This window comes from Vicugna pacos, chromosome 14 (genome assembly GCF_048564905.1).
Source record: "Vicugna pacos chromosome 14, VicPac4, whole genome shotgun sequence".
NCBI lineage: Eukaryota > Metazoa > Chordata > Mammalia > Artiodactyla > Camelidae > Vicugna > Vicugna pacos.
The window spans coordinates 13,714,836-13,740,043 of NC_133000.1; the positions used below are offsets into that span (position 1 = coordinate 13,714,836).

Sequence of the window (25,208 nt, forward strand, 5' to 3'; positions counted from 1 at the left end):
TCTGTCAGAGCCAGCTACACATGTTAAAGGAAAATAGAAGGTCTAATTAATACTTTAGGTGCCTTTCTTCTAAAATTCTTTGGGTTTTGGAAACCTGCAAATTTCACAGGCAGAAAGGGCATCCGACACAGGTATGTGAAATAGATAAATTAGGAGAAAATTCTGAAATCACCATCGGTAATATCTTTCAGTGTCCCAGAAACCTTAGTTGGTCAAGAAATTAGGGAGCTTTCCCTAACATACATCCTGAATCTCTCCTGGTGTAGTGATTTATTTGCCTCTTTTCCTGCTCTTGCTGGCAATAATGGGAAGCTACTCAGATGCCACTCACCTTGTCATATATGTGAATAATATGTTTTCTTCTTTAGTTTAACAGAATGTTGACTTAAAAAAGTTTTGAGGCTGAAACACTAGAAAAGTGGAAAGAACAGAAAAACTGTTGTCCACTGGTATCACACTATCCAAATATGCAATCACTGCTAACAATTTTGTGCATTTTTAACTGTAATGATAAGAATAGTATGTGTACATTTATTTTTCCAATTACAGAGTAATTCATATTCATTAAGGAAGAATTGGGAAGAAATTTGCCTGTGTTGCCAAAATAATTGATTAATATCTTGTTATATTTTTAATGTATATCTTCAAAAAATTGAGTAATTGTCATTGTAAGCACTTTTATTAGGTAATTAATGAGTACCCACTCTGTTTACTGTTTTTGATGCTGGGAATACAGCAGAAACAATAGACAGAAAGCTTACATTTTTGGACTTTGTGACTGATAAGATCATGTAAAATGAATAAATAATATTTTGGGGAGCGCTAGTTACTATAAAGAAAAAAATAGGGTAAGGATGCAGAGAGCAACCTGAGGCAGAGAGTGAGTATTCCAAGAAGGCTTCTGAGGAGGTGACTTTTTTTAAAAACCATAAACCTAAAGCATATGCTTACTCTAGTTTAAATCAATGTAAATATTGCATCCTTGAAGATTATTATACTCCTTGTCTAAAGAAGTAGGTAAGACAACAATTACTCTTTTATAAATTATATTTGCGTATCTTTAACCTTGATGTTTAAAGTCACATGTTTGAATAGGGATTACATCGGCCCTGGTTGTATCTTATAATCCCTCTAAAATTATTGTTACAGCATGTTCATCAACCCTCTTTTTAAAAAAAAATATAATTGACATATACAACATTATTTTAGTTCTAGGTGTACAACATAATGATTTGATATTTTTACATATTGTGAAATGATCACAACAGTAAGTCTAGTTAGCATTTAAGCAGAGATCTGAATGATGGAGTAAACCATACAAAGACCTAGGTAGAGGCTCTACATTTTGGGAGCAAACTGGCTGAAAGCTTATGTAGGGAGAAGTAGAGAATAATAGGTTGGTTTAGAGAGGGAGGCAAGGGCCAAATATTGAATAGCCTTTTAGGCCACAATAAATTTTTTTTTTTTCCCCAAGTGTGATGAGAAGCCTTTGGAGGGCTTTTCATAGGAGGTGACATCTGATCTCTGTTTCTGAAAGATCACTTCAGTTGCTAGATGAGAATAGGCTGTAGAGTGGGAGAATATAAGTGGGGAGACTGGTAAGAGATGATAGCACTTTGATCTAAAGTGCTAGGTTTGGAGGTGATAAGAGGGCTGATGCAAAGGAGAACTAAGGCTGGTGGAAACTAGGGGAGAGGAATCAAGGATGATTCCTCTGATTCAATTGGCCTGGACAGTTGGAGGTAAATGGCACTGAGATGGGTACTCTGGGGAACAGCAGATTTGGGGGGAGGTGCAGGGATGATACCAAATTTTAAAATGCCTAGTGGACATGTTGGTGGAAGTATTGAGGATAAAAAGCATTTTGTAAAATTGTAAGACTTTTCTAGATTAAGTAAATTTAACTTTCTTAGCCTCTGTAAGGACTGTTGCCCAATTTAGACATGTTCCTTTTGTCTCTTCTCCATTTTACTAAAATGCTAATCTAGTATACTTCGTGGGAAAGTCTTTTCCCCCACTTTACTGCCTTCAGACTCACTAGATTTAGATTTTTTTTGTGAACCCTACATAACCACAAATGAGCCAGCTTCTTGACTCGAACGTGTGTGCTTTTTCTCACAAATATAATTAGTGATCCCCAAAACTATTTATGCTTCAATACAAAGTGTCATACATTCCAAGGGGTGAGTTTTGACCTAAAGAATAAGAGAAACATGACATAGGTTAATAGGTTCACTTTTTAAAGATGGCAAATTTTGTTCTTTCAAAAGAATTAATGGATTTTTTATTATTTTCTAAGTACCTCAAGTTTATTCACTTTTCCTCTAATTTTCACGAAATGTCTCTGTTAGTAATTTTGTTTCATACTAACTTACTTATATTTTCCTAATCAATTAGTTGATGACGCAGGTTAGGGAAGTAAGAGGATTGTCACCATTTTATACTTAAAAACTTTTTTTAAAACTTTTTTTTTGTTTAGTTGTTTTTTGTTTTTCTTGTTTGTTTGTTTGTAGGGGGAGGTAATTAGGTTTATTTATTTATTTGGTTTTTTCAGTGGAGGTACTGGGGATTGAACCCATGACCTTGTGCATGCTAAGCATGCACTCTACCATTTGAGCTATATCCTCCCCCAAAAACTTGTATTTTAATGGCATCTTGGGAATATGCTGAATTATCATGAAATAAGATACTGATATAAACTTCTAAATATAATCTTCATATAATCTTCTAAATACCTTGTGTGTTAAGATGGTCGGCTTTTTTATGTATTGTTTTATGTATGTGTTTAAATTGACTTGGAAAAAATATTTTAATTTGCCAGTTCTTTTAAATAGTGTAATTCCGTATAGACATTCTCTTTTAAATATTGATTTTAAATTAAAATCGTGATTTTCAGGAAACAAGGTATATCAGATTAAGTTTCTAATACCCTGTAAGGGTTTGAATCATGGCTGCACAAATGTACTAACTTGGATAAATTGGTTAACCTCTCCAGGTTTTAGTTTTCTCATTTATAAAATGGAGAAAGTAACCCATAGGGTTGTTGCTCGGCTTAGATAAATTAATGTAATGAAGTGATTAGAATGGTGCCAGTACATAAACACTTAGCAATTGACAGGTGTTTTTATGATTATGACTCTCATTGTCATATACAGGTAAGCTGTTTGTTATATGATACTTGTTTTTCTAAGTAAAGCTGACTCTGAGGATTTGAATCACATGCCTCATGTTCTTTTTTCTGAGTAACCTTCAGCAAATCACATGTTAAGTGTAAATTGATATGAGTAATTTGATATGTCACATATAATAATAGTATGTTTGGAACTAATTTGTTGAATTTGTAAAGGAGTAGCATTTTTCCATGTGAGCTTATTGCAAATAACCTTGTAAGATGTTTGATTAAAGACTGAATTTTAGTTGTCATGGTTTTCAGCACTGGTTTTGATCACACATACTAGAAATGTGATATGTTACATATGTAATTATAAATTTCATAGTAGTCACATCAAAAAGAAGTAAGTAAAATTAATGTCAGTAATTATTTAAAAATGTATACAAAATATTTCAGCATGAAATTGATATTTTAAAACAATTGAGGTATTTTACTTTATTTTCATATTAAGTCTACAAAATCAGGTGTATATTTTACAGTTACTGTATATATCAATTTTGACTAGCCATGTTTCAAGTTCTCAGTAGCCATATATAGCCAGTAGCTACAGTATGAGACAGCACAGGTCTAAATTTATTGAAAAACCCTGTTTAGGAAATCTTTTCATTGGTACTTTTTCTTAATCATTAACATTTTAATGTTTCTGAACCAAACATTTTATAGGTTAAGATATACAAGAGGGAAATTCACTTAAGATAGGTAATTTCCAAGTATGTAAGCCAAATGAATCTCAGAAAAGCACTTGCTACTATCTGTGTATTAAAGTGCAAATACTTAAAATATGCAGTAACTGCCAGCAGACCAGTTAAATAATTATTGAGTATCTACTGTGTCCTTAGCATTAATCTTAGTAATACTTCCGTTAAGCAGGAGAAAGATTTTTGGGGATTAGTTACCAGCTGTGGTGTATGTATATTGAAGATAAATTGTATTAGATAACAGTTGGAGATAGGTTTTTATATTTATATGTATTTAAAAATCACATTTTATATAATATATATACATAGTGATTTTTTTCATCATGTTTTGTTCAGCTCAGGATTTCTATTTTTTGTATACCTATAATTAGAAGAAAAAGTGTACATACTTTCACAAAATGGAACTGTTAATTGAAAATCATTGTTTTTGTTTCATCATTCCATCAGATAATGAAAAAGTCAAACTTTACCATTGAACTTTGTTAATCAGTCAAAAACCTCACTATGGTTCTTTCATGCTAAAAGTAGGAATTTCTGCAACTAACTAGTTCACTTTATTCTTTTTATTTCAGGCCGCTCGTACTCTGTATGTTCTCCAAGAATGCTTAATCAGTGTCTGGAGTCCTTGGTGCAGAAAGTGCAAAGTGGGGTAGTAATTAACTTTGAAAAAGCAGGACCAGATCCTTCCCCTGTAGAAGGTATTACTTTACATCTCTTACAGATATTTTAAACTTGCTCTACCTAGTATTCAACTAGTAATGAAAAATTACTATGATTTGGCCTTAACATTGATAAGGCCAAATTATTAAGATGACAAAATGGCTATTGGTAAAGAGGGAAGATTAAATAGGAAGGCCAAGGTAGTATGATAGTAGTTTAGCAGCATCACCTTTTTATGTTGGTTGTTCATAGCCTGAAGTTTATGAGCCCAAAACCTTTTTAAGCATTTACAGATTAGCATATTTCCTTTTTAGTATCACAATGTTGACTCTCTCCAGTTATATATGCTTCTTCCATGTCCCTTAATTCACAAGAATGTTCTACCCTAGATGTTTATTTAATTCCTTGGCTACATTTTTTCTAAGGATCAAACTGGTCAGAATCAAATGGTTGATGTGGTTCCAAAAAATGAGAAACCATCCTTTGCCATTCAGCTTGATCCTTTTAACTCTAGCTAAGCTCCACCTGGCTTTATTCTAATTCTATAATTGTGAACGATTTATATTAGCCAAAGAGTGTAAGAAGTTTCACTAGAATCAGTGGGCAGCTTACTTCCGGACCCTCTGCATTGTACAGCATAGCTTATGACAAGAATCAGAAAGTTGTTAATGACACTTGGTGAAGGTAATCCACTAGAGTGGGTAATTGAGAGAAAAGAAAGGTCAGAGGGGATCATAGGGAAGGAGCAGGAGATGGTAAGATTATATATATTGTAATGCTATAAATTTATTGGTTTAAAAAAACAAACTTAAAAAATTAAATTGTGTAGACATGGGATGTATTTATTTTTATATTATTTTAGGGCTTCAGTTAGAGTAGGCACCAAGTAAGTATTTACTGAACTGTTGGAGAAGAGTTGCTATTTTGCTACAGTTGTTTTAAATTAAAGGTTGATGCTTCACATCTAGATTTGCATATTAAGCTTTTATTTTTATTTTTGTTATTAGGCTTTAGTTAAAATGATTTTAAAGAAATACTCATCTAGCAGTATTTACCTAGTATTTACTAAGCCAAGCATGATGATGAAGAAATCGGATGTTTCCCCTTATCTGGTGGGGAAGACACATTATTCATTAAACAATAATTTGTCATAAAGTATTTTTTGCATATTCTGATTGGGCAAGCAAAGGGTGCTGTGGGACCTCCTTTCAGCTGTTGAAATCATAGTTGCAATTTGGTGATTTTACTCTAGTAAATTCTAATCTAAATGTTGTCTTAGTCATGATAGCATTCTACATTTAAGAGAAATAAGGAAATCCAGAATTGAACAAGTATTAGGGCGTTTTTACTAAGTACTAATGGGTATAATTTAGCTTTTTATGTTTTTTTCTCTTAACAATATATACTTTCTTTTCTGTAGATGGGCAGCCAGATATATCAAGGCCTTTTGGATCTCAGCCTTGGCATAGCTGTCACAAACTCATATATGTCAGACCAAATCCTAAAACTGGGGTTCCTATAGGTCATTGGCCTGTTCCAGAATCTTTTTGGCCAGATCAGAATTCTCCAACACTAGTAAGTACCAGAGAGACTGTGACTTTGTAATAGTAACCATTAACTGCTTTTCATACTAGTTTTAAGTACTCTTATCAGTTAAAGTTAAAGGCTAATTTATAGGAATCTGATGTTTGAAGGGCTATGATAAGCTATTATTTGCTTTATTATACTGTGTTGTTCACTATAAAGTAATAAAAAAGAGACATCTGTTTCCTTTAGAATCTAATACTACGCTTTTTTTTTTTATTACTGGTATCTGGTTACAGAATCATAGATATATAACAGGAGTTTCTCTTTGAATTCTAAACAATGTTATTAATATGAGGATTTGTCTCTAGGACATAATCTAGAATTTAAATGAAGGCTTAGAAAATAGTTCTGATGATTTGCTTGCAATCTTTTTGGACTTAGTCTTGAAAATTTGTGTTGATTTGTATAGTTTTAGTTATATTCAGTGTTTTCTGTCTGGAAGTTTAGGGTGGAAAAGATTTTTCTGGTCTTGTTTACATGAATTTTTAAGAAACAGGGAGGCTTATTGAATGATCATGGTGAATTATCAGTATCCACTATATTGGTCTTAAAATAATAGAGTAAATTTATAGAAATATCCATTCAATCTTGTTAATACAGTGTTTTTCTGATTAGTGTTTTTTTCTAGTATCTGAAGATATCATGGGATAATTTGTGGGAGAGCATGACAATGGTCCTTTTGATGTTTCTCTTAGAAGATTAGAATTGTATTTCAAAGATCATTAAGCAGTCTTTAATAATGTTTCCTGCAGCTGTCATTTATGGATTAAACTGAACTGTTTTTGAAAACTTTTATACTTTAAACCTATATCAACTATTCAGAATAATTTTTACTTTTATTCTATACAAGGTCTATAAAGTGACATTTCCTTTATTCATTAGGAATTTAATGAAGTTAGTACATGAAGTTAAGTTTTTATAAATTTTAGTGAGGTATCTTCTTTATTTCTTTTTTTTTTTCTGATTGAACCATCATAGTTTTTTCAGTCTGACCTTAGAGAAGCTCTCAATTTCCTTGGTCATTTTACTTTGTCTTCTGGAGCCCTTTCAAAACTCTTATAGAACAGATATTTGAATGAAATATTATACTGTTGATTATTCATTCTGTTGTGTATGTCTTAGCACCTCAGTAGTACGTATGGTACTTGTTAAGTCCTAATAGGAAGAAATCAAAAACCAACATCACAAGCATTATCTGTTAATGTTACTCTAATGGGCTATTACAAATTGTTACAAGCCATAGAGGAATTTGAAGTCTAGGTAGGATTTCAGTTGGAAGAGGAAACAGTATGAGAAGAAAGAATGGAAGTATAAAAGAACAATGTGTCTTTAGAGGAGTAGAAAATAGCTGAGAATAGGTGGGTCATAGTATATTTGTAGACATTGGGAGCACTATTAAATAAACCAAATTGCTCATGACTTTAAATGGAAAGTTAGAGAATTTGAGTTTTTCTCAGTGGAGTTCATAGAACTGAAGACATTTTTAACAGAGTGCTGCTTTAGGAAAATTAATCTGGTGGTTATATGCAGCAAAATTAGTAGGAGATGAATTGAAAGATGGAAGCAGATTACCTTGAGGGCTATTACTATGGTTCATGAAAGAAAGATGAGTTTGAATTAAGATAACCAAAGAGAGAATCATAAAAAAGAGATAATATTGGGAAGAACTAGCAAAATTTAGTAACTGAAGAATCTTAGAAGGGAAATGAAATTTTTATAAATAATAGTATTTCATATAGAAGTATTAATACTGAAATTAAATATGATTTATTAGAAATTGGTTCTAAATTGGAATCATGGCTCTACCAGTTATCAGCCATGTGTCTTTAGTTAATTATTTTCTCTAAGCCCCAATTTCCCATTTGTTAAGTGGAGATAATAACTCCTATCTGATAGGATTGTTTTGAGGATTAAATGAAATAATAAATAAAAATTTTTCTTTGCCAAATTGTTCTAGAGGATTCCCCCTCTCCCCACTCCCCCTTTCTTCTTAGACCTCGATGTTTTCATCCAAAAATTTTATTGAGTTTTATAGACCAGTTCAATAAACTGTGTCAGGTACATGCTAGGCACAGGAGCACAAGATGCGTAAAACATTGTACTTACCCTCTGGAACCTTTCCATTCAATAGGAAGGTCAGCCATATAAATGTAATGGAGTGCGGAGAGCTAACTGTAATAGAGTGGCGGGCAGAGCCCCGAGGAGGTGGTGCCTGACTGCCTGCTATGTGTTTGGTGTACAGGGTGAGAGTGCGTGTTGGGGAAGAAGTCTTAGAGGTTGGTATTTGCCAGTTCAGACGTCAAAACTTACTTCATCTGCAATATGCAAGGGAGAAAATAACAAAGCGTCCAGGGATAACGTGAAACACGGGGGCATGAAAGATGATATTCTGTTTGGGCAACTGCAGGTAGTTTGGTATGGCTGGAGCACAGGGTGGTAGTTAAAAGACAGATAGGGACCAGATCGTCAAAGGTTCTTTGTATACAATATTAAAAGAGCCTGGCCCTATTTTTAGGTGATTGGCTGCTACTTTTACCCAATAATTTGAGACAGGAAAATTACATGATTATATTTCATGACCATGGGATTGATTGGAGGGGACTGACTAAATTAGGGAGATTAATTTAAAATAAGCAGTTGTCCTAATCTAGTCTGAGAAATGATGAAGGCATGAATTAGAGTGGTAAGAAATAGAAGATGAATTTTTAGAGAGATGGGAATTTAGTGTTGACAGAGGCCACGGACTAAATACTGAACACCTGCCATGTTTATGTTGTTCTAAGTGGCTTAGGATTTGTGGTATCATTTTATCTAAGTCTTTGTGCCAGTTAAATATGGAGGATGAGGAGGTGATATTAAGAATAGTATCTAGGTTGTTAGAACAGGTTTTGTGGTTTGGGGGGAGAAATAATGAATTTAGTAATAGTACATCTGAGAGACCTATAGAAATTCAGGTTATGTCTTGTTGGCAGTTGGATACATAAGAGAAATGAGAGAGATCTAGTCTCCGCACAGTAGATTTGGGAGCCACCAGTGTATACAGGTAGTAACTGAGGCTATAAAGAGTCCTTTATAGCTGTGACATTTCACATTATTTCCCCGTAGCTCGTATTTCCTTCACCATCTTCGCTTGGTGAGAGTTTTAGGAAGGAGACTGTTAAGGTGGGAAATAGAGTACATGCTTTTTTTTCCCTTAAAGTATTGTGATTTTTGTACCTCTAGAGCAGGGTCTCCAAAGTAGAGTGTGTATACCACAGGGGAAACAGTCTAGTGGAATAGGGAAGGAAAACACAGCTTTTGCTTATGTTTACTTTTTGTTTATTCATATTAATTTGGTATATATTATTATGTACCTATAAATTAATAATTTACAAGTAATTTATAAGTATATTTTAAAAATTTACTAATCGATGATTGTGATCTGTTTGGAAGCCACTACTTTATACTAAAGTAATTAAATTGCTACAGTTGAGAACTCTGGAAGGTTCCTATACATTAGTTGTTTCTTGGACATAAAAATTAATAAGTACTTATTTAATTCTAAAATTTTGCATTTAACGTCTGATAAATTGGATTTTAAGATCAACAAAGATCATTATATTTATTCTGTATAAATTTTGAAGTGCTTTGTCTTTTTCTTGTGAATATTATATAATTTAAGCATTACATGTTTAAGTATTTTCTTTCAGCTAACTGGTGCTTTCAGTAGTAAACTCTCAGTAGCAGAACTGAGGAACTAAGTAAACTTTGGTAGTGAGGAATACTGAAAAGGAGTTTGTTTCTGGTTCTTTACATGAAGAGTAATAATAAGACTTTCCCCTCTAGCCGCCTCGTACATCTCATCCTGTAGTGAAGTTTTCCTGTACAGACTGTGAACCGATGGTTATTGACAAATTGCCTTTTGACAAATACGAGTTGGAACCTTCACCTCTGACTCAATTTATCCTGGAAAGGAAATCTCCTCAAACATGTTGGCAGGTGAGCTAAACATCTGTAATGATTTAAAATTTTAATTTGATGTTTATTGAAAAGTTAAATCAATGATTTATGTAACATTCTGTAAAGGTTATTAAATATAAACTTTTAACTACTTCTTTTTAACAGGTATATGTGAGCAATAGTGCAAAATATAGTGAACTTGGCCACCCCTTTGGTTACTTGAAAGCCAGTACAGCACTGAATTGTGTCAACTTATTTGTGATGCCTTATAATTACCCAGTCCTCCTTCCCCTTTTAGGTAAGTCTCATTCTTGTCACATTCTCTGTGGCTTAGCATACATACAGATTTTCCTAAAAACAGATTTAGGAAACATCTCTTTCTTTTTTCTTGTCTTCTGGAAATAAGTGAAGTTTCTTTTTTTTTCATTACTCTAAAATATTGCAGCTGTCTTAAGATTTTATAGCAAACTGTACATGTTTCTGATAAATAGAAGATCAATGTCAAACCATTTTTGATCCTACAAACTATTGAAGATACTATATTTTAAATTTCTAAATGAAAAATTCTAAGCTTTTTCAAGTTAGATTTCTTACATAGTTAGAATTGGTGATGCAGTTTGTATTTGGTAAATAGATATTTTGTAGAAGCAATTCATATTTATAAGATCTTGAGTATGTTTTCTTTGTAGGAATTTATAATTTTCATTTGGCAATTTTAAAAAAATGAATGAATTTGTTCTAAAATTACATGATAAGCCTAAAGTTGGTTTCTGGGGACAATTTGGCTGTAATTTTTTGAGGGGGTATTTTTGGAGAAGACATCTTTCCGTTCATGGAACCCATCAGATTTAAAAGTTATAGTCAAAATATTAGTAGGTATATTTTATAGAAAACACCATGCATACTTTGTTTCTGTCTTCAAATCTGTTTCATGTCTAGATATTACTTACGTATTTTCTGATTCTCCCTTTTTATTATTACATGTAATTTTAGACCAGAATTGGCACCTTTTCATTTTTAAAGTGGTATTACTACTCAAAAATGCCAGAACCAAAATTTTTACCATTTTTAATTTTGTTAAAAAGATACATCTGATGTTCCTCTCTCTTGCATACATAAGAAAGCAGACTTTAAAAATGAAACTTATTTGACCTGATTTTCATGTATAAAAACAGTGAATGTTGATAGTTTGTTCACATTATACATTTATAGATGACTTGTTTAAAGTACATAAAGCAAAACCAACATTGAAATGGAGACAGTCATTTGAAAGTTATTTGAAGACAATGCCTCCGTACTATCTTGGGGTAAGAATATTATTGTTTAAAATAGAACTTATTAGAAAATATTACATTATGCTTATAGTTTACTGTGGGTATTAAAACTTTTATTTATTGCTGTTACAGAATAAATGTCATGAAAATTGAGTGTACAAATGATCTGTATAGATGTAATAGAAAAGAAATGTTACAGTGATTTGCAGAATAATGATGATGATGAATATGAGAACATGTATAATGCTTGCCCAGGCCTGGTACTATCCTAAGCACTTGACATGTATTAACCTCATTTAATTTATATAGTAACCCTATGAGGCAGAAATCACTGTTCTTATTTCACAGATGAGGAAACAAAGACACTAAAAGATTACATAATTTGTCCAAGGCTACATAGCTGATATATGGGAGACAGGAATTCAGTCCCAGGCAGCCTGGGTTTAGAATTTAGGCTTTTAACCTCAATTGTTGTACTACCTTTTAATTTTTTTATTTTATGTTATTAAAAAAATTTTTTTATTGAAGTACAGTTTACAATGTTTTGTCAGTTTCTGGTGTACAGCACAATACTTCAGTCACATAGGAACATACATACATTCGTTTTCATATGCTTCTTCACCATGGGTTACTGCAAGATAGTGAATATGGTTCCCTGTGCTATACAGTATAAACTTGTTATTTATCTGTTTTATGTATATTAGTTACACTACATTTTTACATTGCAATTTTATAATTACTTTTCTTTAAGGGTACAAAAAAAGGTTTGTGTTTGCATTATTTCCTAAATCTCCAGAAACATGTTTTTAGGTAGATAAACATACATTCTCATAGAACCTTTTATTTTTAGTACTACAGGTTTTCTGATTATTTGAAACCTAGTATATCATAATAGATAAGACCAATAATGCATATATTATTAGATACATTATTTATTTTATGAAAAGTAACATCTTAACAAAAAGATCTACACTAAAAGCACTTGAAAACATTACTTCTGCTTTTACTGCAGGAATATTACAGCATTTGACTGTAGTTAATCTATCTAAATGGTCTCTAGTAAGGACATTAATTTCTTGAGCTGTGAAAATCATGTATTTTAATTATAAGAGAAAAGTTGTGTGTATCTAGCACATTGTGCTTGCTATGTAAGAGAGAGGAAAAAAGAAACACTTGAATATGAACTGTTACATGTTTGATTCATATGTTTCATAGTAGCCCAGAGGACTTAGCCAAAGCTACATGGATATTAAATCTCAGATCTGGGGTTTGATTCCAGTTTGACATGAGGGCTCTTATACGTTTTCTAATATGTCAGCGAATGGTTATCATCCTTTTTCTGACTTGTCCCATTTATGTATGCTAGACAGTCCTGCTAGTGATATTTTTCATTACACAAAGTGGTTCTTAATTTGCCTCTCCTTACAATTGAAAATTATTTCACTGTACCACTTCCACAGTAAATATTACACTTATCTTTGCCTCCTCATTCTTCCTCTAGAGCTTGTTTTTATTTTTTCTTTCAGCTCAGCTAATGATAGTAGTAATGATGAATACCTACTGAATACTTACAGTGTGCCAGATGTGCTACATATATTAATTCATTTAATCCCATGACAGCCCTATGTAGTTACTACTATTATTATTTTACAAATGAGACACTTAAGGCGCAGAGAGGTCATAAAGCTAATGAGGGGTTGAGCCACAACCCTTCCAGTTACCCAAGGTAGAAATCCTCTATTTTCCTTGACTCCTTTTCACTGACTACCCAACTTCCATCAATTCTACTTCTGCAATGTGTCTCCTGCCCATTTTTTCCAAACTTAGTGTCTCTAGTGATACTAAGAAGTCCAGGACTTCACCATTTCTTGCTCTGGTTGTTGTTATTATAGATTCTAATCCTTATTTAGTATTTCAAACTGCCTTTCACTGACAGACAGTTTACTGAAATACAGATCTGACTATGTGACTCTTATATAAGAAAAGGAGACATTTTGGTGGGTGAAATTCTCAAAATTGACACTACATGTAGCTATGAATTTCTGACAAGCTTAAGATTGAATGGTGTTTTCTTTTTCCCTGTAGCCTTTGAAGAAAGCTGTTAGAATGATGGGAGCACCTAACCTAATAGCAGACAGTATGGAATATGGACTTAGTTACAGTGTCATTTCATACCTCAAAAAGTTGAGTCAACAGGTACTGTGCAGAAATAGAGTCAAATTAAATATTTTGAATGGTTTTGGCTGTGATGGTTAATAGGCCAGGTGTTAGTTCTTGATGGTTCTAATAGAATTCATTGCATTAATATATTTTAAAACCATGTATATCATATTAACATAATTCTGTCTCAGGTACATGGTATACTATGTTTTGAAATGTTGATTTCAAATAATAATTGCTAGTGTGTGAAAATGGCTTTATTAATACGGTCCTACTCTTCCTGTACCTGAATATTCTTTATATTTTCTTTTGGGAAATTTATGTTAGAAAGTTATTTTTCTTAGACCAAGAAATCAGTTTCTTTTTCTTTATGTTTTAAAACTTACAGTTTTTTTTCTTTCAAAATGGGAGTTTCTTTTGAAATGTTTGAAAATACTGAATTTTGTCATTTTGGATGTAAATCACATTAATAGATACTATAGTAGTCACATAGTGTACAGTTTGACTGCCAAGTTACTAAAGTATAAAACAATTTTTCCTGTACTTTTGCCGTCTTTCCTTTAACTGCTAATTGAAATGTAGGTGGGAAAGAGTTGAAATATTGCTATTTGCTTTCCAGTGAAAAACTCCATCACTATTTGCCATATCTATGAACATTTAGTTATGTGCTAGTAATAGTGTCTTTAAATATTGATTTTTTTTCCTAATTTTATATCACTTCTAAATTTAGGAATATTTATTTTCATTTAGGGTGCATTTACATTTCATGGTTTAAGTGTAGTGATTAATAAGTAAAATAAATTGAAGTTGTGTTTGTGTGCCTTGCTCCAAAACTTTAGAATTGTGATGATTTAAAATCATAAGAAATTATTATTTAAACTATGTTTAGTTTACTTACTTTAGTTTATGTACTTTTTAAATATAATAAATAATTTGTAGAAGACCAAAACTGTTAGTATTTAATTTACTACTTTAGATTATATAAAGACAACTTTTGTTTATTTTTACTTTAGGCCAAAATAGAATCTGATCGAGTCATCGGTTCTGTAGGCAAAAAAGTAGTACAGGAAACTGGAATTAAAGTCCGAAGCCGATCACATGGTTTATCAATGGCTTATAGGAAAGATTTTCAACAACTGCTCCAGGGAATTTCAGAGGATGTTCCTCACAGACTGCTAGACCTTAATATGAAAGAATACACTGGGTTCCAAGTTGCTTTGCTCAATAAGGTAATGGTTATATGAATTTAGTACTGCTCTAGTTATACTGTGTTATATTGTTGAATACATCTGACAAAGAATAAATCATTTTATAGATAAGAAAAAACAGTCCTAGAAATTGCCTAAAATTACATAACTTATGGTAGAGTTCACTGTAGTTTAATAATTAATACTGCTAACATTGGGTGCACAGTATGATCCTAAAATGCTTTGTGAATACTCATTAAAAAGCTCTTCATCCCGTTAGTCTTTTTGTAGGCACAGACAAGCTGATTCTAAAATTTATATGGAAGTGTAAAAGTTCTAAAATACTTAAAATAATTTTGGAAAAGAATAAAGTTAAAAGCCTTAAATCGTCTAATTTTAAAAGTTACTGTAAAGTTACATTGATCAACACGTGTTGCTGGCATAAGGATGAACATATAGATCAGTAGAAAGAACAGAGTCTAGAAGTAGGCCCTCACACGTAGAGTCAAATTAATTTTTAACAGAGGTGTCAAAATAATTCAATCCGGAAGGAGACAATTTTTTTTGATTAATAGCTTGGGAAATTGGATATCCATATTCAGAATAATGAACTTGACCCTAACATCACATTACTTTAAGTGTTCATGGTCATAAATATAAGAACTAAAGCTGTAAACTTCTACAGGAAAACAGGAGAATATCTTTATTCCATGGGATCATGGGTCAACAAAGAGTTCTAAAATATAACACAAAATGCACACACACACACACAAACTTGATAAATTGAACTTCATTAAAATTAAAATTTTTATCTTCAGAAGAAACTTTGAAGAATGAACAGGCAAGCTACAGCCTGGGAGGAAAACATACATCGAATGAAGAACTTATATCAAAATATATAAAGAACTCAATAATAAAAAGACAAACGTCCAATAAAAATGGACAAAGTATTTGACTGACACCTCACCAAGTAAGATATGCTAACTCAAATAGGCACATGAAAAGATGTTCAACCTTATTAGCCCTTGGAGAAAAGCAAATTAAAACCATAATGAGATCTCACTTCACACCCACTAGACTGGCTAAAATTTAAGACTGAAAAATACAAAGTTTTGATAAGGATGTAAAACAACTGGAATTCTCATATTGTTGATAGAAAATAGTATGCTGTTTCTTAAGAAAGGTAAATATTGCTATATAGCCAGCAGGTCTACTTGTAGATATCTACTGAGATAAATGAAAATATATATGTGGGTATATAAAGGCTTGGTATACAGATTGAGAGTAGCATTATTTGTAATAGCCCCAAACTGAAAGCAGTCCAAGTGTTGATCAGCTAGTGAATGGATAAAGATGGTATATCCATGTTATGCAAAACTGCTCTACAGTAAAAAAGGAGTAGACTTCTGATAGACATGAACAACATGGATGAATCTCAAAAAAATATTCAGTGGAAGAGGCCAGATAGAAAAGATTACATATTGCAAGATTCCATTTATAGAATGGAAATGTAGAGAGACAGAAAGCAGATTAGTGGTTGTTTGGGGATAGGAACAGGGATTGACTACAAATGGGCACAAGGAACTTTCTGGGATGATGAAGGTATTTTCTAAACCTGGATCATAGTGATGGTTTCCCAGGTGTATACATTTACTAACACTCGTCAAACTGTGTACATAAAATGGGTAGTTTTATGGTAGATAAATTACACATCAAAGCTTTTTTTTAAACCTTCATATTTAAAATTTGGAAATCATTTTCTAAGGTATTTACTTCTCTTAGTTAGAATATATAATAAAATCTTGGACAGATGTGAATTTGAGATTATTTGGTTGAGCCTCACTACCAACTTTTTACCTTTTGGTTCTTAAAACAATACATTAAGATTATATCATATCTATTTATCCTTTTTTTTTAAGCTAATTGTTTAATTTTTATATCTTCTTTCCCCAAATTATTCTTTTTTATGTTTTTATTGAAGTACAGTTGACTTATAATATTATATTAGTTTCAGCTGTACAGCCAAGCGATTCAGGTATATATATTTGTTTCAGATTATTTTCCATTACAGGTTATTACAGGATACTAAATTTAGTTCCCTGTGCTATACAGTAAATCCTTGTTGCTTATCTGTTTTATATATAATAGTTTAACTCACGTATCTTATTTCTAAAGCTATGCTGCAGACTGGAGATTTTAGTCTCTTTTAATTCTGTGTCTGAAAGTAAAATTTGTCTTTGATTCTTTTTAAATAGGATTTGAAGCCACAGACATTTAGAAATGCATATGACATACCAAGACGGAATCTTTTGGATCACTTAACAAGAATGAGATCTAATCTTTTGAAGAGCACCCGCCGATTTCTTAAAGGACAGGATGAAGGTTAGATCATGGTTTTAATATGGTATTTCTTTAGTAAATTTCTTTCTTTATATTGAAAAATAATTAGTATGGTAATGTAACTTTTAAAGAATTATTACAGTAGTATTATATTCTCATTGAATGAAGTAAAAAGTGAGTAATTCCTCATTCTCTACATTTCTTCCTATCATCACTGTTACCCCAAATTCTATTCCCTAGAGGTAACAACCTTTGTTAACAGTTCAGCTTCCTTTTTGGCTTTCTTCATACATTCAAGCATAGATAGCAACACAAACATAAAAATTCCTTTTCTTGTGATATACTAGTATGATAGTTTAACTCTGGATGGCCAGTACGTGTCATATTCTGGTATTTCCTTCATATCCATGGCACCTACTACAAAACAAGTGAGATGAGAGTTTAACCCTTTGCCAACTCTGATTGATGTAAGCATTTCAACTATAGCTTTATGTAAAAAGGGTAATCTATGTGTTACCTCTTTTTTGTAAATTCCACTATAATTAAATTCTGCTTATTTGGGATAGAGTGAAAGAGACATTTCTTTCCATGGAAAGGTTATACATATTACTTATTCTTTACACCAAAGTTAACTGCAATATTTTTTTTTCGTTTAGAAAATAAAATCAATTATTTAAAATTTTATGTTAAAAATATCTCAAGACTTTATGTCACAATATGGCAACAAACTAATTTAGAATATGTGGTAAGGAAAGATTGCCTAGAATAACACCAGGTAGTGTTCATATGTAAGAAGATGTTCAATTGGAGAGTAGCTTTAGTGAGGTTAACTTTTGTTGTTCCTCTGTTCTGTTTGAAAGATCAAGTGCACAGTGTTCCTATAGCACAAATGGGGAACTACCAGGAATACCTCAAGCAAGTACCTTCTCCGCTAAGAGAACTTGATCCTGATCAGCCTCGAAGGTTGCATACCTTTGGCAACCCGTTTAAGCTGGATAAGAAGGTAAATTTGAAATGTTCCATTACATAATTTATTTGTGCTAGGCAGTGGGGATTTAACAGTTCTTAATTTAACTAAAGTAAGCTGAAACTGTTTCTTGGTAGAATATCTAATAAATGTCAACATAGTTAAAATATAATTATTTTAAAGGGAATTGGAAGTAGTTGTGCCATTTTAAAAACTATGTAAAGCCAGGGAAATTCTTTTTTTATTACAGGGTATGATGATAGATGAGGCAGATGAATTTGTGGCTGGACCTCAAAATAAACATAAACGACCTGGAGAACCAAATATGCAAGGCATCCCTAAAAGACGTCGCTGTATGTCTCCACTGCTAAGAGGCAGACAACAGAATCCAGTTGTGAACAATCATATTGGAGGAAAAGGACCACCTGTACCTATGACTCAAGCACAGCCAGATCTTATTAAACCCCTTCCTCTTCATAAAAGTAAGAGTTTTTCTTTAAATATTATTTGCTGCTTTTTGGTTCTTCATGGAAGAGATTTTTGTCATATATTTTAGAAAAAAATTTGATAAAATCCAACAGTACCTAAAAAAGGTATTTGTTCTAAATTAGCATGTAATCATTTTTGTAACTTTCTAATGAATGAACAGTTCATATATTCATTATGCTAATTGGCTATCACGATCCTAAAATATCATTTGCAAATCTTGAGTATTTCAAAGTAGCAATTTTCAAAGAGAGGGCATTATTAATACCCACAGAAAGATGGCTTTCAATTTCAATTTAATTCAACAACTAATTATTAAATGCATATGCTATTTTATTTAATTTTTTAAGGAAAGTTTTTTGGAAGGGCGGTAATTAGGTTTATTTATTTACTTACTTACTGACTGATTTTTTAATGGCGGTGTTGGGGATTGCACCCAGGACCTCGTGCATGCTAGGCACTTCTACCACTGAGCTATACCCTCTCCCCTGCATATGTTAGACAGTGCTAGGCACTGAAGTATAGCAGTGAATAAGGCAGTAGTGACCTCTGCCTTCATTTATAATGAGTGAGGAAAGAGAGTCATTGAACATTTCATTGGAAGTGTGATGAATGTTACAAAAAGGGAAGTCAGGTATATCGTGGAAGCTTTTGGCCAGAGGATTTAACTTAGTCTGTGGGATCAAGGTACTTACTGAGGAAGTTATGTTTAAGCTAACACTTGAGGGATGAATGGGAATGAGTTAACTAAAGCTGTGCATTTGCCTTTGCTGCAGTAGTGGTCTGAGAAGAGTATGTGCAGAGGCATACAGTAAAGAGAAGGGCATTAAGGGAACTAACAGAATTCTAATACTGAAGGGTTGTTGGGAATAAGGTAAGGTGAGAATGAATGATACACATGAAGAGACTCGATCAGAGAGAGCCTTGGAAGCCATTGTAAAGATTCTAGACTTTATTCTAAGGACAGTGAGAATCCATTGAAAAGTTTTAAAGCAATAGTGATCTAATCTGATTAGCATTTTATAAAGATCAGGCTGACCTTACTGTATAGAATATTATTAGGGAAGAGTGAGAATTGATGTAGAGAACCCTTAATGAGTTAATGGATTCTTTAATTATAAGGGTAGTGCTCGTTCATGGCTAATAACATCTCAAACTGGAGAGAAAACAAATAAAATAATACCTCCTGTTGGAATTACACAATAGTACTTTTGAAGTAGTCTTGCCAAAAAAAATATATTGAACATCAATCTGATCAAGCTTCTGTATCTGACTACCAATTTTTAGGAAATAAAAGGGACAGAGAAACATGTTAAACAGCAATTCAGGGATATAGTTAGCAAAATCCAGATTGTGGAAAACTGTATAGGACAAGGAATCTGGTGTGTTTGTGTGTTTTTCAGGGGGAGAAAATGGATAGAAACAAGAGACATACAGAAAGATTTTATAGATTAAAAGGTAGTTAAAAGACATATAAATCAGTTGCAATGTACAGGCCTGATTTGGACCCTAAATCAAAGAAAATTAAACGTTTCACAGACAAAATATATAAAGTAATTAGAGATTGTGGACAGTGACTGAGTATTTGCTGTTATTAAATAATTGTTATGGATGTTCAGAAACCAGTTAGGAAACACGGGGAAGAGCAATTGGTGTGACTTGGCACTGGGGTTGTGAGAGGCATATGTATTTGAGAAATACTTGGACATATCAACAGAGGACTTGGTGATGTTGGAGTCAGGGCAAGGGAGGAGTTGAGTGTGTGTATTTGAGTGTGTCAGGGGTGGAGTGGAAGAAGAGATGCGGAATGAGTTTAGTTTAGTAATGCCGATTAGATTGGAAATCCTAAATTAGAAGATGGAAAGTTGAGTTTGGAACTCAGGAGAAGAAGACTGGGCCAGAGTGGGTTGGTATGGAAGGCACCCTTAACCCCCATGGGGTGAATTAAATCACACCAAGGGAAACAGAAGAAAAAGCCTAGAAAGGAACTTTGAAAGTACCAAAGTAAAGAGGAGAAATAAGGTTTAGAAAAGGAGATTGAGAAGGAAGGATCCAAGAAATAGAGGAGAAAATAGGGAAGAATTTAGTGTTATGGAAGCTAAATGGAAAGAGAATTAAGTGGTTGGTGGCTCAGATATTTCTTAAACAGATCATTTGAGAGGATTGGAACAGTTCTGTAGGTCTTTAAGATGACAGAGTTGAATATGTTTGCTGGTGTGATGGAGCCAATTGGGAGGGAGAGGTTGAAAATGAAGGTAAGAGAAAGCACAGTTACAGAGTCACTATGAAGGCAGAAGGGAAGGGTCCAGAGCCCAAGTGAAGAATGCTTCCATTAAAGCAGAGTGGGTGTGGTGGGTGAAAGTTTAATGGTAGGAAGTAAGAGTTCCATTCTGCAGCTTTGTTTTTCTTTTCTCTTTGAAGTGGGAGGAGACGTATACTGCTGAGAGGAAGGAGAGAATGGGAAAGTCAGAGATGGTTAAGAGTGGCAAAGGTTCGAGTGATTTTTTTGTGGGAGAGGGAGGAGAGGTTGTGCTAAAGGTTGCTAGGCAGTGCTGAGATCCAAGGACAGGCAGGGGTGGTGACCACTCTGCAGAGCTGGCTCCTGTTTCTCCAGTAGTGCTTGCTCATCATTCCATGTGTAAGGCTGGAGCAAGCAGACAGACGGCGTCTATAAAATGTGGGATTTTGCCTGGTAAGTGTCATGGGATGACAACAGAATGAGAATTTAGGACATTGGTAAAAGTGATACATTATGGGATATAAGTTGGATAGATATGAAAGTGGAAATGTAGAAGGGATGTGACAAATATGAGGGAGAAAGTGGAGGAATTGCTGGAGTGAAAGTCTGGCTGAGTTCAAGAGCAATAGCAGGAATACTGCAAAAATGAGGTCATGCGCCTCCATCCCTGGATCTGTGTTTGGCTTGAGAAGCAAACATGTGGATAGAAAAGTACTCTGCAGATGAGAAACTGAGGAGTTGGGAGGCCAGGTTCTTGGCAGGTGATGTCCTTAGATGTGGATGTCACATACTACAACATTTCTCAAACTTTAAGGTGTATGTGAATCACGGGATGGGCAGGGATGGGCAGGTCAAGTTAAGCCACAAATTCTAATTCATTGTTTGGGTTGGGCTTAAGATGACCATTTCTAGCAAGCTGTCTGATGGTGCTAGTGCTGCTTGTCCACAGACCACGCTTGGAGTGGTAAGGACTCCGAATAACGTCCTCAGGGACATGGGGTGGGAGGAAATCTGTGAACCGGGTGCCAGAGACCCCCGTGACCACAGGTGTGCCCCGGAGAGCAGTAAAGAGAGTGCTGAGGAGAGAGGATGGGTGGAGTAGCATAGTGAAATCTCAGAAGAACAAGAGTTTTTATAGGCGGGCGTGGATAAATGATCCTGAGGTGGCACTGGAAGGGGGAGGAATCAGTGACTCCACATCCTTATGTTAAGTCCGTGGAGAGTGTGTGCGAGAAAGTAGTTTGTACTTCAGGTTGAAAAGGAGAGCAAGTTCTTTGCAGGTGAGTTTGGCTTCAGTTAAAGTGGGAGTTGCCGTAGTGAACGTTCAGTAAAGTTTGCAGACCATGGGATAGGACTTAGTAGGGGGTCGGAAGTCGGGGGACTTGCAGGGATGAGTTTACATTTTGGACAGTAAATGAGAATGAGGGAAGGAGAGATGAATTCAGCTGGTGTCCTGGTGTGGTGAGCAATCAGGGACCTTAGAATTCAGCTGCTTCTGTGGGGGAGCAAGTTTAATAATCTAATATTAAGTGGGAAGCTTGCAAGTTTTTTAAGTGTAGTGGTCTAGTGAGCTGAAAGAGGGGCACTGGCTGTTCTGCACTGCTCAAGTAATGAAGACCAGATGGACGGTTAAAAGAAAAGGGGGCTCTGGGGAATGACCTGTTAGGTGGCAGGTTGTTGCAGAAAGTTGATCCATTTAAATAAACTCCCTGTGTTCACTTTTGCTTCTAAATGATAACTTTATAAGGCAGAGGTGGGTTGGAGTAAACTAAGGCTCTTTAAGGAAAAGATAACCATGATAATCTTGATGATAAATATTCCCCTAAAGCATTAAATTACTCAACAAAATTGCCATAGAATAAAGCAGAGAACTAAAAGTTGTTTGAAACTGGCTTTTTCCCCCACTAAGGGCAAAAATTGTACAGATTTTGTAAATACTATGAATGTTTCACGTTGAAATTCACATTCACATATGCTCCATGCATATATTTGTCAAAGCTTAATAGCCATATCACATTATTTATTAATTTGCATCAGTCAAGGAGATCAGGTGTGATTTGCTATAAATTGTTTCTTTACTGTGTGTTTTGAAATTGGCTCTCATCATTTTTTCCCTTATTTTTGTTTCTAGTTTCAGAAGCCACTAATGATTCGACAATAGATGATGTGGTTGAAAATCATGTTGCAGACCAGCTTTCATCAGATACTACACCAAATGCTATGGATACTGAATTTTCAACATCTGCAGCCAGTTTACTGGAACGACCAACCAATCACACAGAGGCTCTTGGTCATGATCATTTAGGAACCAATGACCTTGCTGTTGGTGGATTTTTAGAAAATCATGAGGAGCCAAGAGATAAAGAACAATGTCCTGAGGAGAATATACCAGCATCTTCACTAAACAAAGGAAAGAAATTGATGCATTGCAGAAGCCATGAAGAGGTCAACACTGAACTAAAAGCACAAATAATGAAAGAGATCCGAAAGCCAGGAAGAAGTATGTATAATTGCAGACGAACACCAGATTTTATTTCTATGTGTGCTCAAAAAAGAAAAAAAAGTCAAATTAACTAAAAGCATAGCTCTGATTCTAGATCAGTCTTGAACAACATATGAACTTACATGATTTGATTCCTTATTCAGCTGACAAGCACCTGAATATGTGCTGTGTCCAGCGTGCTCTGCTAGGTGTGGTGAGCAGGAGGGCTGAGAGTAGAGGAAGAGCGCACAGATGAGCTACGTGGGGCTCCTACTATGACAGGACCCCAGAGTCTTGAGAATTATTCCAACCAGCAACTGGGATTTTAATGTAACTGCAAACCCCCAAAGATGTAGTGAATATTTAAATGACTTTATATTTGTAACACTCTTGCCATAGTACCTACCCACCATCTTAACTTTAAAGATTTAAACTATAAACTATAATCAGGGATATGTTTGGGTCAAAAAACTAAAATTATAAAAGCTATCTATTACATGAATACAAAAGAACTTTGTGAGATAAAATTTCAATATTGGCATCCATTCAGATATTGACAGATCACCTGCTGTGATGGTACAGTGACCCATGTGTGGTCCAGAAGTGGGTAAGACTCAGTCCCTGCTGTTGAGGAGCTTATAGTCCTTGGCAGAGTTTTATGTGCAAACTTGAAATGAAATAGCACTCTTAACCTGTATTGTTTGTCTTTCTTTCCTCTATTTTATACCCTCTGCCGCAGGTTAGCAGTAATTTAGAATTTAAGTCCATAGGGATAGAGTTTTGTAAAAGCCACTGCTTATTTTTCAGTGGCACTACCAAAAAGCGATTTACTCATCCTTCAGAGCTTTATGTTTGATACCTTAATGAGAACTTTTAAGCAATGTGTGATAAGTTATTTTATCTTTGTTGATGTATGATGAAATGTATGTATTATAAAATCTCTAATGAGCAGTGTAGACTATTTTTTGGTTTTCTTAGGATATCTTGCTATAGTAAACTGCAATAGAAAAATACTGAGTAAGTGTGAAGTAAAGCCATTTAATTTTTCTTTTTGCTTCTCTTGTTTTAAGAATATGAAAGAATCTTCACTTTACTGAAGCATGTGCAAGGCAGTTTACAAACAAGACTAATATTTTTACAAAATGTCATTAAAGAAGCATCAAGGTAAATGATCTGTTGTACATTATGATACGATGAAATGAGTCCCTAGTTTATAGATTTAATATTTTAATGGGATCTATTTTATACTTGTTATGCATGTATATGACACACCCATGTGTATATAAGTACTTCTCTTTTTATTTTAGTGAAAGAATTTCACTTAAAGAATAGTCACAAATTCTTCAGAAATCATGGGCCTTTTCTCCCTACAAATTACAGATACTTGCTAATTCTCATTTATCCTACTCTGTGGCTTTTTGGTGTCTTTATATTTTATAGTCTTTAATTTTTCTCCTTTGTATATTTAAACTACAGTTAATATTAATTAGTGATTAGAAGTAACCTTGAAAGGCGATATTTAAATGCAGTTCACTTGTTTGTGGGAATGTAATTAAGGGAACCAGAGCTGGACAAATGGGCCTTATTCTGATTGCTCTTCAGTAGCCCAGGATTATGTACTTTAGTACAGGGAATGTGGATCGAGGTTATAAATGGTAACTACAAAATGCAATTAACTGGAAAGCATAGTTGTATGAGTTTAGTGAGTAAAAAAGGGTTTTCTGTTTTTCCTTCAATACTTTAAAAATTTTAGTACTTTTAAGAAACCTTAGGGTTTATCTAATGTGACCTTCCAAAATACCCACCTTTTATTTAGTCCCCCAGTTTTGTCCATGCTACATACACATAAAGGTTTTGTTTGTTTGTTTAAGAAAAAAGTTAATTTCTTTTTTTAATGAGTGACTAGAGGATAGGCCACTTTGAGGTTTCAAGATAAGGCTATATAACTTTTCATATTTATTTAGAGTTTTTCACCTGTCCTGCTCTTTATGTAACATTCTGTCAGCTCAAACTTCTT

At 33.8% G+C, this 25,208-nt stretch overlaps 1 protein-coding gene across 6 annotated transcripts in view; it reads left to right on the forward strand.

The window, feature by feature from the left end:
- INTS6 (integrator complex subunit 6) overlaps positions 1-25,208 on the forward strand; it is an 82,246-nt gene that overhangs the window by 55,659 nt on the left and 1,379 nt on the right. For all 6 annotated transcript variants that reach the window (XM_072976188.1, XM_072976190.1, XM_072976191.1 and 3 more), the window contains 12 exons: positions 4,443-4,568; positions 5,951-6,105; positions 9,943-10,095; positions 10,222-10,354; positions 11,269-11,363; positions 13,416-13,526; positions 14,504-14,719; positions 16,933-17,059; positions 17,878-18,020; positions 18,235-18,466; positions 22,841-23,209; positions 24,262-24,355. In XM_072976188.1, coding sequence (XP_072832289.1) covers positions 4,443-4,568; positions 5,951-6,105; positions 9,943-10,095; positions 10,222-10,354; positions 11,269-11,363; positions 13,416-13,526; positions 14,504-14,719; positions 16,933-17,059; positions 17,878-18,020; positions 18,235-18,466; positions 22,841-23,209; positions 24,262-24,355 — 1,954 coding nt within the window. The remainder of the gene's footprint in view (positions 1-4,442; positions 4,569-5,950; positions 6,106-9,942; positions 10,096-10,221; positions 10,355-11,268; positions 11,364-13,415; positions 13,527-14,503; positions 14,720-16,932; positions 17,060-17,877; positions 18,021-18,234; positions 18,467-22,840; positions 23,210-24,261; positions 24,356-25,208) is intronic.